The sequence below is a fragment of the Talpa europaea genome (genome assembly GCF_964194135.1).
Source record: "Talpa europaea genome assembly, chromosome: 3".
In the NCBI taxonomy this organism is placed as follows: domain Eukaryota; kingdom Metazoa; phylum Chordata; class Mammalia; order Eulipotyphla; family Talpidae; genus Talpa; species Talpa europaea.
This window is the reverse complement of record NC_140069.1, coordinates 56,982,787-56,996,527: the sequence shown is the minus strand read 5'-3', so window position 1 is coordinate 56,996,527 and position 13,741 is coordinate 56,982,787. Positions and strand designations below refer to the sequence as shown.

Sequence of the window (13,741 nt, the reverse complement as noted above, 5' to 3'; positions counted from 1 at the left end):
TTCCATCCAAGAATGGAATGCTAGGAAGTGTAGTGAATGGATTAATTTAAGGTTAAGGTTAGTGTTTTGCTTGCTTTCTAAGTAACCGATCATAATAATGCTTCTGGTAGAAGCTAATGAGTTTCTCTTAAAGTGAACTGGATTTATAAAATACAGCTCAGCGAGGGGGCTAGATTAGTATTGTTGATGGAAACCAAATTTAAATGTGTAAAATACGGGCCGTTTTTATCATTTGTTCCTAATTCTTTGTTTTCTTCCTTTCTCCTCCCTACCTCCCACTCCCTTCTAGGACCTATATCCAGACTTTGCCTGACACTGCAGGGTCCAAGAGAATTAAAGAAATATGGAATGACATGAAGAAGATTAGTTAAGGATTATAGGCTTTGAGGACAAACACCTCAGTGAAGTGAAGCACAGACAAGCTCCCGAGCTGTAGTTTGGAGGAGCCGTGTGTTGGAAGAAGATGGCAGATCCAGGAATGATGAGTCTTTTTGGCGAGGATGGGAATATTTTCAGCGAAGGCCTCGAAGGCCTCGGAGAATGTGGTTACCCTGAAAATCCAGTGAATCCCATGGGTCAGCAAATGCCGATAGACCAAGGCTTTGCCTCTTTACAGCCATCCCTTCACCATCCCTCCACTAATCAAAATCAAACAAAGTTGACCCATTTCGATCACTATAATCAGTATGAACAAAAGATGCATCTGATGGATCAGCCGAACAGAATGATGAGTAATGCCCCTGGGAACGGACTGGCGTCTCCTCACTCACAGTACCACACCCCTCCCGTTCCTCAGGTCCCTCATGGTGGCAGTGGCAGCGGTCAGATGGGAGTCTACCCTGGCATGCAGAATGAAAGGCATGGGCAATCTTTTGTGGACAGTGGCTCCATGTGGGGCCCCCGGGCTGTTCAGGTACCAGACCAGATACGAGCCCCCTACCAGCAGCAGCCACAACAGCCACAGCAGGCCCAGCCGGCTCCATCAGGGCCACCCACGCAGGGCCACCCTCAGCACATGCAGCAGATGGGCAGCTACATGGCGCGTGGGGATTTTTCCATGCAGCAGCATGGTCAGCCACAACAGAGGATGAGCCAGTTTTCCCAAGGTCAAGAGGGCCTCAATCAGGGAAATCCTTTTATTGCCACCTCAGGACCTGGCCACTTGTCCCACGTGCCCCAGCAGAGTCCCAACATGGCACCTTCCTTACGTCACTCAGTGCAGCAGTTCCACCACCACCCCCCTACTGCTCTCCATGGAGAATCAGTTGCCCACAGTCCCAGATTCTCCCCTAATCCTCCTCAACAAGGGGCTGTCAGGCCACAAACCCTTAACTTTAGTTCTCGGAGCCAGACAGTCCCCTCACCTACTATAAACAACTCAGGGCAGTATTCTCGATATCCTTACAGTAACCTAAATCAGGGATTAGTTAACAATACAGGGATGAATCAAAATTTAGGCCTTACAAATAATACTCCAATGAATCAGTCCGTACCAAGATACCCCAATGCTGTAGGATTCCCATCAAACAGTGGTCAAGGACTAATGCACCAGCAGCCCATCCACCCCAGTGGCTCACTTAACCAAATGAACACACAAACTATGCATCCTTCACAGCCTCAGGGAACTTATGCCTCTCCTCCTCCCATGTCACCTATGAAAGCAATGAGTAATCCAGCAGGTACTCCTCCTCCGCAAGTCAGGCCTGGAAGTGCTGGGATACCAATGGAAGTTGGCAGTTATCCAAATATGCCCCACCCTCAGCCATCTCACCAGCCCCCTGGTGCCATGGGAATTGGACAGAGGAATATGGGCCCCAGAAACATGCAGCAGTCTCGTCCGTTTATGGGCATGTCCTCAGCACCGAGGGAGTTGGCCGGGCACATGAGACCAAATGGTTGTCCTGGTGTTGGCCTTGCAGATCCACAGGCAATCCAGGATCGACTGCTACCTGGCCAGCAGCATCCTGGTCAGCAGCCGTCTTTTCAGCAGTTGCCAACCTGCCCTCCGATGCAGCCCCACCCGGGCTTGCACCACCAGTCTTCACCCCCACACCCGCATCACCAGCCTTGGGCACAGCTCCACCCATCACCCCAGAACACCCCGCAGAAAGTGCCTGTGCCTCAGGTAAGGGGACTTGGATCCTGCCTGCCTTGCAGTGTAAAGTGCAACGTGGTGAACAATTCTAATAGAATTTTCCTTTAAACTTCGCAGAAGCCGTTTCATTAGGAGTTTCATAATTTTTATTTTGTAAGCTGCCCCCAGAATCTTTTTTCCTTTATAGTCTTCCACTTAATAGAAGCTTAAGCATTTCATTCACTTATTCAAAAAGTCTTGGATCTTTCTGACCTGGGAATTATGCTAGATGCTTAGGTTGCACAGATGACTAAGAGCAGGCCCCTACTGCCCCAGGGAGATAGACATAGGGCCCAGAACAAGCATTTCCCCCTTCTCTTCTCTTTTCCTTTATCTCTGTTTTAAAAATACACAGAAGCTTGGTTTCTGGCAAAGTTTTATGTTTGTGTTTTTGGAAATTTTAAATTTTTTTCCTTGAGAAGCTACAGAATGAGTTCTGTAATATTTATTTCACCAACTGTTGAATGTTAGTGTTAACTTAAATTGCAAACTGCAGATAATCACAGTAAATGATATTCCACAGAAGGTATTTGGCCTCTGTAAGATAGTTTTGGGTACCCAGCACTCAGACAGGGGTCTTTTCATTAGCTAGCATTTTTGTTATCCCACAAAATTTATAAGCAAACAGATTTAAGTTTTAAGCTCTACTATTCATAGAGGCATGCTTCCATTAAAAATGTTGTATGCTCTGGGTAGGCCTAGGAAAAATAAATATCTATATGTGCAGATTATTCTGAATTCTGGTAAATACACGTTTTGATTTTCTATGATTGCGATCCTGAATTTGGCTGCTATAGTAGGGATTTTAGAGCTGGAAGGCACAGTGCTTGTTCTTAATGAATTTATAATCAATTTTGGGAAACATGGCCAATATGTTAAAGAAAAAAGCACAATAAAAGACCATGTGTGATTATGTGACAGGTGTCCATAGAGGAAATATTTGTGGGTGAGAGTGTTTGGCACTTCTCTAAGACTTAAATTAAGTCAGGGCAAGTGAACCAAGGATAGCATTTTAGGTTGGAGGCTGGTTCATTAAATTGGGGCACCGGTGGTTGAGCCTGCTTCAAGGCAGGTCCAGATGGTAGAGGTCTTGTGTTCTGTTCTATGGGATTTAAACTTCATTGGGGAGCTGATATTGATTAAATAGTCTGAGGATGACTGGGGAGCAAGAAGATGTATTGGTGAGTCTTTGGCCCAGGCCTGTGAGGGGAGTTTGCACCAAAGATCGGGGAACAGGTAACAGAAGGGATGGAAGCAATACGAAAGTAAAAGGAATCGGTTAGGAAAAAAAATTCTTTGTGATCCTGTGGGGCAGAGAGGCATTTAAAATAGAGACTCTGAAGCTCCATCCTTGGTGGGACTGAGAAACTGGAGATCAGTAAGGCCTCCTTCCAAGTAGGGTTTTTAGGAAAGCTGCTATTGAGGCTCCAGCACACTTGGAGATTTCTCAGGACGGTCAGTGGGAGACACTGGGGCCTTAGCTGCCTGACCTGTGCTGCCCAGGAGAGAGCTGCTTCTTTCTCATCCAGGAGCGTAACCTGCAGCCCATAGGAAAGGGCTCTGGGGATATGTGGTTACTGGACGTTGTGCAAGGGGAGGTGAAAGGGCAGCCTGACAAAGCACTGGGAGCAGAGGCCCTGGGGAAAAGCAAGGGCAAAGGAGTGAATAGGAAGATCAAACCTAACTAATTTGTTTTCCTTTATACAAACTTCAAGGCAAAATGCCACTCCTCAGAATTGAACTAAAGTGCTCTTCCCTGAGGCTTGGCCCACCTGTGTGACTTCTAGGACAGAAATGAATGTGACTTCATTTCCAGGAATTATTCTTGTTCCATGGAACATATTTTATTAATCAAGTATCGCTTCAGTGTAGTAGTCTAGTCCTTATACCTCCTTGTCCCAGCATCTTCTCTGGTCTCTGGAGTGCAGGTGTAGTCTGAAGGAGATACCCGGTGATTTTAATCTAATCCCTGGCTGAGAATTGTTGGTCTCCTTCAGGTCCCCCTAGTTTTAGAGTACAGATATCTCAGCCAGCAATTTAGAAGACGTGTATGATGCATGGTGTTTGCGTCACTGGACACTGGAGGGCTCCATGTGAGCTGCGCTCTCGCCAGGCGCCAGGGCCTCATGTGCGTTTCCCTGCCTCTCCAGTGAGCCATTATAGACAGAATTGGAACTGCTAGAGGGGTTTAAATAGTACATTTGAGGTAGTTTCACTATAAGTATAACTGCATTTTAAAATTTTGCTTTTTGTATGTGCTTTCTTATTTCTGTTTAACTTTTTACCTCCTCTTCAGATTTTGAAGCACTTAGTTTTGAACATAGTATTAGGGAGGTATAAAATCTTGGGAAATCAAAGTCGGTAAAGTCAGAATAGTGTTTAAATCCCTGATCTACTGCTTGTTAGGTTAGTGACCTTCTGCAACTTAAGAACCTCTCTGAACCTCAGAAAACAGGAAAAATAGCAGCCATCCCAAGGGGTGTTGATATTGAGTGTAATAATAGATACCAAGTGCTTAGTGTAACGTCCAGCCCAGGGTGTATACTCATGTGTTAATTCCTTTCTAGGTTTTAGTTTCTGACCTCCTGAAATGCAAACCTTCCTGTATAATTATGTCATTGCATGTATAAATACAATGTAAAATTACTTTTGTTTTTAAGGAACAGATTAAATATTATTATGAAATATAGCTTTCATGATGAAACACGGCATTTGTTTTGTGCAAATATTCCCCACCCTTTTGTAGCCCAATATTGCCAGCTGTGGTGAGGATGTAATAGGCGTAATTCAAACTGTCAAATAATTCTAAAAATCATTCCTTCCTTGCGAATCACTCATGTTCTATTTGAGCAAATATATCTTGTCATTTTGCTTTAAAACTACTAAAATTATTTTAAATTTCATATATGATAGAATAGTGGTTCAAAATCATGCTGTTTGGGGGGAAACTGCCAGATTAGGTTATAATATTAATGTAGCTTGCAGAATTACCATATTCCGTTATGCTTATTGTCTTGTCTTCAATTTTTCACTTCTTAAAAATGGAATCAGGCCTTTTTAAGTGTTTCATGGGTTCCAAGCAGATATTTTCTAAATTATCTAACATGTTTAAATATCTTTACATATAAATTTAAATTTACATTGACAAGTCAATGAGGGAAAATATTAGAATGCTAAGAGTGTATAGCATTATAATGTTCATTTTGGTTGGTGTGTGGACATATTCTTTTAAGGGAAGCTGTTCTGATTATCTTATAAAATTACAGGGAAAAAGTCCTAGCTTATGTTTCTTTTCAATTGTTTATTAATAGAGTGGCTCCTGAATGTCTTCATCTCAGGTGATCACTTTACACTCTTAAAAATTATTGAGAACTCTGAATATCCTTTGTTTATGTGGATTTGATGTGTTGATATTTATCATCTTAGAAATTTAAACTGGACAGTTGGAAATATTTACATGTTAATCATTTGAAAAATAAACCATTACTAGTTAGCATAAATAATATTTTTAAATGAAAAATAACCTTTCCCAAACAAAAAAATTAGCGGCGTTGTTTTACATTTTCTCAAGTGTTGGACTCTCTCCTCTGCCTCAGCATTCTGTCTGCATACAAGTGATAAACCTTTGGAAAAATCCATGTATGTTTGGAGAAACTGAGAGGCGGAGGCATATAACATCTCACTGTCATAAAAATAGTTCTGACTTCACAGACCCTGGTGCCCCCCTCTCGCTCCCCCCCCCCCGCCCCACCTCTTTAGAACTGCTGTTATGAAGGGAAGAGTGCAGGCTTAGGAGTCTGCTGCTTTTGGTAGAAACACCAACTGATTACTGACCCCGTGACCTGGGGCAGGTTACTTAACTTCAGGGACTTCATTGCATTATCACTAAAATGAGGGTTTATGTACCTTCCTGGTTAGAGCCATAGTGAGATTAGCAATAACGTCTTTTCTGGTATTGGACACATAGTGGGAACTCAAAATGGTAATTGTCATTAGGCAAATATTCAAAATTGCCCATTGCAAAGTTTTCAAAATAATCTCAAGCATTTGTTTCAATGTTAGCTATTGTTAGAGTAGTTTGACTTCATTTCCTTTGTTTCAGGAACACTTAGCAAGTATCAAGGCTCCCTATATGCTACTCATTGGGAAAGAAAGAAAGATCTTGTGAGGAGGAGCGGGTATGAGTGGGTGAGGCATGGTTATGCTGTGGAAAGTGCATCATGGAGATAAACACCGTGTGCTTTGGGAACAACACCTAATCCAATCTCAGTGTGGGCGACGTTGGGGTCTGGGAGGGCTAACTGGCTGAAGTGATGTCTTTTCTGAGATGTGAAGGGTCAGTCAGTTTGAATTGAAAGGAGAATGGGTGAAAGGAATAAGAAGAGTACTCATTATTGGAGTGTTGCAGCTGGGAATATAGAGTAAAACTACTCAGTCTATCTGAGGGATTCCCCTTGGTCATGCCTGGGCATGCACTAGGAGGTCCATGTCCATGGCATGCACTGGGAGGTTTTGGGCAGGGACACGGCACCACCGCCAAGTGCTCTACAGCCCTTCAGGCTAAGGAGAGACCTGGGAGTGGAACGGTTATCAGTGCAGTGAGCGCGTGAGTGAGAACCACCTAGGAGGAAAGCACAGTGTGTCAGTTCATTTGAAGACCTTATCTAAGAAAGACTGGCTAGGTGGATTATCCTTTAAGTTACAGGCAAATCTCTGGGTTTCTGAATAAATTTTAATGCATACATCTACACAGGTGTCTCAGTTCATGGATTATGCTCTCAAATGTACACATTTTGGTGGACTTTATAGGATCTGCAATACAGTATCCTTAGAATAAGTATATTTTGTATGCATTTGTGCCTCATTGATTTGTTTGGTACTTAAATATAGTCATGGGGAAGGAGAACAGAAACAGAAAAAGGTTTTAAAGGACCACTAAGATTAAGGAAATGGGTGATAATTTCTCTGTGTCATAATTTCTCTCTATATTAAAAAAAGAGAACTAGGGGCTTCCCCAGTGGCGCAGGGGGTTAAGTGTCAGCACTATGAAGCTATCCGCAGACACTGCAGCATGCATTTGATCTATGGCCAGGGAGCTGACCCACTTGGTGTAGCAAACCTCTCCTGTCTCGCCCACTGCTCCCCTTAGCAGTATATTTCAGTCAATCCACCTTTTCTGCTCCCCACTCTGTCTCTGGTGACTCCTCCTCCCCCCCACCTCTGGCCTATACCCCAGTTCTTATATGCATAAATAAATAAATCTTTTTTTAAAAAGATAAAGAACTAGAAGAATCAGTAGTGCAACTTTTCCAGTTCTTTGTTTTCCATCATGTGTTATGAATATTATTTTAAAACAATAGCCTTTCTCAAAAAACCCTTGGGAATGTAGTAGCATTTTTTTAAAGATTTATTTTTATTTTTATTTATTTATGCATATAAGAACTGGGGTGTAGTACGGAGGTATGGGGATGTGTATGAGAGGATTCACCAGAGACAGAGCAGAACAGGTGGATCCATTGAAATACACTGCTGAGGGGGAGCAGCGGGTGAGACAGGAGAGGTCTGCTGCACCGTGTGGGTAGCTCCCTGGCCTGATGGAACTCATGCCACAGTGGCTAGAGATCATTTGATAGTGCTGAGACTTTAATCCCTGTGCCACCAGGGAGCCCCAAAAGTAGCATTTTTTAGTATCAACAGTACATAGAGTATTGGAGGGGTGTGTTTGTGGGGTGTGTGTGTGTGTGTGTGTGTGTTTAAAATGACTATTTGTTCATGAAAAGAAATTGAAGTGAATTTCATTTGTTTGAATTTCATAGGAGGCTGAGTGTCTTTCTTCTCTCTTATAGGAAAAAGTAATCAGTTTTTCCAAAAGGTGGATTGTAGCCATTTTCAAGATTTTAGTTTCAAGAGGTTTTTGGATACCTTTGGTAATTATTTTTTCCCCTTGACTCAGACTCTCTCTTTGCTTCTCTGTCAATTATGTTTGTTTCTTTATGAAACTGGTTCCTCAAAGTTAAGGGAGAAGGTCTTCATTTTAACTATTATGCAACCCAATCCCCTTTTGCCTTTTTTTAAAAGATTTTTTTTTTTTATCTATTTATGTATACAAGAGCTGGGGTACAGGCCAGAGGTTTGCGGGGGGTGAGAGGACCCACCAAAGACAGAGTAGGGAACAGAACAGGCAGATTGACTGAAGTACACAGCTGAGGGGAGCAGTGGGCAAGTCAGGAGTGGACTACTGCGCCATGTAAGTTGCTCCCCAGGGGTGGAACTCGTGCTGCAGAGGCTGTGGAACAGCTTCATAGGTTGCCATCAGGTTGCCTTGTGCCATCAGGGAGGCTCTCCCCTTTGCCTTTTACCTTTTTATTTTCTGCTGCTTTTTTCCAGTTATTCAGAAAAGTGTTCTTTGGCACAGCAGGGCAGTGGATGGCTGTGGAAGGATAATTGGGAAGTGGCTTACGGGCTAGGAGAACTTTGCTAGACCTGACTTGGAGAATTACCTTAATCTTAACATCTTATACTAGTCTCCAGTCTCTGTAGTTATCCTGTTAGTGTTACTAGACCGTCTCCTAGTGACTACAGAAAGGTAGTCCTCATCCTTCCTTTGCTACATAGCACAATTCTTCTGTTAGTGAAGGAAGTCAGGAGCAAACTTGGACTTTTGCTTTTTGCCTTGCAATATTTCAGTAGGTAATTGTGAATCACCACAAGTGAGGTCTTGTTTTTCTTCACTGAGTGTAAAAAAAATGTAGGCAAACCTTCTGGAAGTTGGGACAAATGGCAAGAGTAGGTGGTGATGGAGAAGTTAAAGAAAGTTGGCACAATGCCAAGAAATTGGCACCATTTAAAAATGTCAATAATGGACATAGCCACAGAAGCACTCACATCCGGCTTGCTTTTTTTCCTGGTTTGAATTGGGTGATGAGAGTGATGGCTTAGTGTATCTGGACACTGTTTTCTTATGTCTTATTTTAGTGATTGAATCAAAATCATCACCCAGGCAGTTCTTTAAAGGAAACATGCGGCTGGGTTGCTGCGCCTTCTTGAAAGCGTATTATTTCTGGATGCTTTGTAGTGCTCTGGGCCCATTCATCCTCTGCTAACTTCTGTGTTTAATTATAAATAATTCTGTCCACAGATTTTAGGAGAATTCTTAGAGTTTGATGCTGTGTGAGAGCAAATACAATTGTTTTAAAAGGCATGATCCTGAGAGCTTTTTTTGGTTTGTTTGCTTTGGCCAATGGCATAAAGAGTTAGAGGATACTGAGGAGGTACAAGTGATAAGGGAAGCTTTGATTCTCCAATCAAGTTCTTCCGCTGGGCCCTTTCCGTCTCTTCTGGGGTTGGCTAGAGCTATTCGCAGTATTAGCATAAGAATCCCACTGTCACCTTTTGCTGGGTGGGATGTTCCTGTCTCTTGCTCAGCTTACAGTGCTTGGAGCTTCACAGGGTAGATTTCCCTTCCAGTGAATAGGCAAGGACTTTTAGATTATCCTTCTGAAACTGTCCTTTTGAGGTTGTATTTCTGCATGTGCTTTTTAATTTGTGGGCTGTGTGATGACTTCAAGTTCTTATTAAATGCAGGGATATTTGAAATTAAAGTTCAGTTCTTAAATCACATTTCTTGGTGGAAAAATATAACCTGAATATTCTCTTTAATTTACAAAAAAATTCTTATAAAATTGTGGGATTCATAAGAGTTATAATGTGTTTGTTTTTGCTGCTAAAAACACCTCAATGTCAGTGAGTTTAAAGAGATTGCTAAACTCCAAACAACATGGAGGTTTCCAGAAATGCGCAGTGGAGACTAGTGGAGAATTTACCTTAATCAATCTCTGTAGGGTTACAGCTGTAAAACTTCAGATAACCTGTAAGTAACCATGGGCAGAAATGGAACGGGGCAGTAACCGAGTGGGCTGTGTTGACATTGCTTCAAATGGGCCCATTTATAGGTTAACTCCATTTCTAGCTACTTTAAAACTGAAGACATTTTGCAGAGGAGAGCTCTTTAAATGCATGGAGGCACACCTTGGATTAATGGCGATAAGTGATAAGGGAGCATTCTAAGGAAAAAATTTGATGATTTAGTTAGGAATTAAATAATATTTCATTTTTATCAGGTATTCCTCTAAATATTTTTCTTTTACTTTAACTGTAGTTACCCAAACAATGGGAAGTTAAGCGGCTCCGTGCTTAGTGTCTTCTATAACTTGACTTGAGATTCAGCCAGGTATTCTTCTTACTTTGAAACAATGTAGAAGACTTAGCTTAAAGAAGGAATATGACAGAGTTTAATTTTGGGAGAGGTCTTTACTTAGAACCCAGCTTCAAGCTCACAGTTTTAGTGAGCTTGAAAGAAAGTTAAAAACCAATATTTACATATAAAAAATTCTCTAAGCTAGAGTACTGCTGATGCATGGGGGGGAAAAGCCAATGGTAGGAGATTGGTTATTCATAGAGTGAAATTGATCCAAACCATCTGATCAGTTTTAATAAATTTCCCTGTTGAAGATTTCACTGAGAATTCTTTCAGTGCCATGCTATGTTGGATGCTAGAATAATAATTCATATTAAACAAATTTAATTCCAGGAATAAATTAATGGGGAAGAGGTGAGTAGCAGTTTATTAGCTTGATTTAGTGTTTCTCTTGTCATTTTAAATATCTCACACCTTTTCAGTGTATCTAGTAGATCCTGCTCTGGGTGGCGTCTTGGGGTTCTGCCCCTGACTCTTGCCAGAGTGGTTTCTGGGAAGACAGGAGGACAGAGTTGTGAATAACAGGGGCTTCAGAGGCCTGAGATCTGCATTTCCATTTGACTCTGAATTTTCTGCTAATCAAAAAATGGCTTAACTTCCCTAAACCTTAGTTTCCTGAAGATAATATCAATAATTGTGGGCTTCCCTGGTGGCACAGGGTTAAAGTCTCAGCACTATCAAGCTATCATCAGCCACTGTGGCATGAGTTTGATCCCTGGCCAGAGAGCTAACCCACATATGGCACAGCAGACCTCTCCAGTCTCTCCCGCTGCTCCCCTCAGCAGTGTATTTCAGTAGATCTGCCTGTTCTGCTTCCCACTCTGTCTCTGGTGAATCCTCTCACCCCCTGCACCTCTGTACTATACCCCAGTACTTGTATGCATAAATATATAAAAATAAATCTTAAAACAATTGTACCAATTGTATAGATTGTTATGAGAACTAAATGAGATAATACCTATAAAGTATTTTTGCTCAGTGTATTGCATTTGGTAAGTCTCCAACAAATATTAAGTATTTTATTATAACTTGGTTAATATAATTGTTAAAATGAGCTTTTGAAATGGCAACCCCCTTAAAGAAGAAAAACATTCCCTTATATGTAAAACAGTGCTTTGTATCAGTGCTTAAAAAATTAATCAAAATCTCCAGAAAACAAACAAAAAGTCTTACTATTTTTATTAGGAGGAGGCAAAAATTGCAGTCACACACCTGTGTTTCTTTTTAATTGAATCTCTATGAAATGGTACTATCTACAAATACCAACTTATTTTTCAGTGTTTAATTTCTTACTATTTAAACCAAGGTCATATCAACTAGTTTTCAAAAACTTCAGTCGGCAGAGAGTAAGTCAGCTTCTTGTTTTTTGTTGCTTTGGGAGACTTGCTAATATTCCCTCCAGCATCCAAGAGGTTAACCCCAAAACTATATACACATCTAAGTATATTTAGTCTTTACTTTGTTAAATATAAATTTAACCTTATAGCTGTTAACCACAAATTCAGTGACTCACTTTGCCCCACTGTTTTTACCAACATCTTCCTGTATTTTATAGTTTGCTCTCACACACCTTGAGATGATACTCTAGTTTTGTTTAATAACTGGGTTCCTGTGAAGTAGCACTGAAGGCAGTTTTGAGCTGGTTGGTTTGTGAGGGCCCTGTCACCAAAGTTTTTTTATGCTAATCTGTTTTTCCTTTGAGAAGTAACTTCCTATGTTTTTAAAAAAGATTTATTGATTTATATAAGAACTGGGGTACAATCAGAGGCATGGGATGGTGAGAGAATTCACCAGAGACAGGGCAGGGAACAGAACAGGCAGACAGATCGAAGACACTGCTGAGGGGAGCAGCAGGTGAAGCAGGAGAGGTCTGCCCTGCCATGTGGGTTTCTCTCTGGCAGGCCAGGAATTGATTCACACTCCAGAAGCTGTGGACAGCTTCACAGCACGGTGCTCAACCCGCTGCACCACCGGGAAGGTCCCAACTTCCTATGTTTTTTAAAGTGTGATGGTCACTAAAGAAAACAAATAGGATTGTTGCAGTTTGATTTAGTAGCAAATTTTTAAAATATTGCCAAAGAGGGTGATTCACATTTTTGAGTATGTGAGGTTTACAATTTTGGAGACAATTTTTGTCCAACCCATAACACTGTTGCCACTTTTTAAAGTTTACCAATTAAAGCTGTAGAGTTTTAGAGCTAGAAGAGACTCTTGCTGTAATGGAGCTGGGAGTCCAGAGTTTTGTTCTTCAGGAAAGTTCACAGTTATGTGTATGTTTCAATTTCTGTATTTAAGAGAAATGGCCCTTTTGCTTAACCGCAAACTTTATCACTACAGTTTTGTTCCTTTTTATAAAAATACTGATTAAAATGAGGTTGAATAAAATAAAATAGAAAACCTGTTATTATCCAGTATCCATCAGATATGTTTCCAAGATATGTTTCATGTTTATATATATATATCACTTAACTGAACTATAATTTACATAAAATTTGTGTGTAATTTGCAGCGCTCCCTTTATATTATGGAAATCCACTGTAGAATGTTGCAGTTCCAGTCTGTTTTATGTACTTTCATTTAATTCAAGAATTAGATGGGAAAGATCCTTCTGAACTTACTTATCTGTGTACTGAAATTTGTCAGAAAGTACTGTTTTCCAAGTAGTTTTTTTAAAGAAAGTTTGCTGTATTCTTTGCTGTTATCACATTAATTATGTCTTGATATTTGTAGAGAATGTCTGAACTATCGAATCTGAGAACTTTTCCATTATGATTGGGATGTTCTGTATTTGTCCTGTCCAGTATGGCAGCCACTAGTCATGTATGGCTTGCTTGCCCCTGAAGTGAGGTGAGATTGAAACCTGAAATTTAAATTTAATATGATTTTAATTTAAATGTACAGCCATATGTGGCGAGTGACTTCCATATCGGTATGACTGAACGACAAAAATAATATATAGAACACTGTTAGCACTGAAGAGAAGAGTTTTGTTTTCCGTGTAGTCAGTGTACGCTTTGTGTTTCTACTTTTATTCTCTCTCACCTTTTTCCAGATGGCCTTGAAACTGTGGGTGCTCTGTGTCTTTTGGCCCAGCTAGCTCGTGATAGCATGTAGTGATCCATACATGGCAGTGCTGACACAATTCACTTTGTTATTTTTGGAATAAATCTTTGCAGTGTACCAGCCAATTGTTGCTAAACGCAGTGTACTATTTTAAGTAATGTGAACAGAGTGACTTGTTTTAAAGTATAAGGGATACTCAGAAAGTTAAGGTTTAAATTTCTTGCCCCACATATCTAGTTACAAGTGCTCCATAGAAAACATTTGTTAATTGATTTAATAATTTAAAA

The 13,741-nt window shown here is 40.9% G+C and overlaps 1 protein-coding gene across 3 annotated transcripts in view; it reads left to right on the top strand.

The window, feature by feature from the left end:
- Positions 1 to 463: 463 nt before the first annotated feature.
- The window catches only part of CHD7 (chromodomain helicase DNA binding protein 7), a gene marked incomplete at both ends in the record, with an annotated part of 120,227 nt that continues 106,949 nt past the window's right edge, over positions 464 to 13,741 (top strand). For all 3 annotated transcript variants that reach the window (XM_084230030.1, XM_084230029.1, XM_084230028.1), the window contains one exon: positions 464 to 2,125. In XM_084230030.1, coding sequence (XP_084086156.1) covers positions 464 to 2,125 — 1,662 coding nt within the window. The remainder of the gene's footprint in view (positions 2,126 to 13,741) is intronic.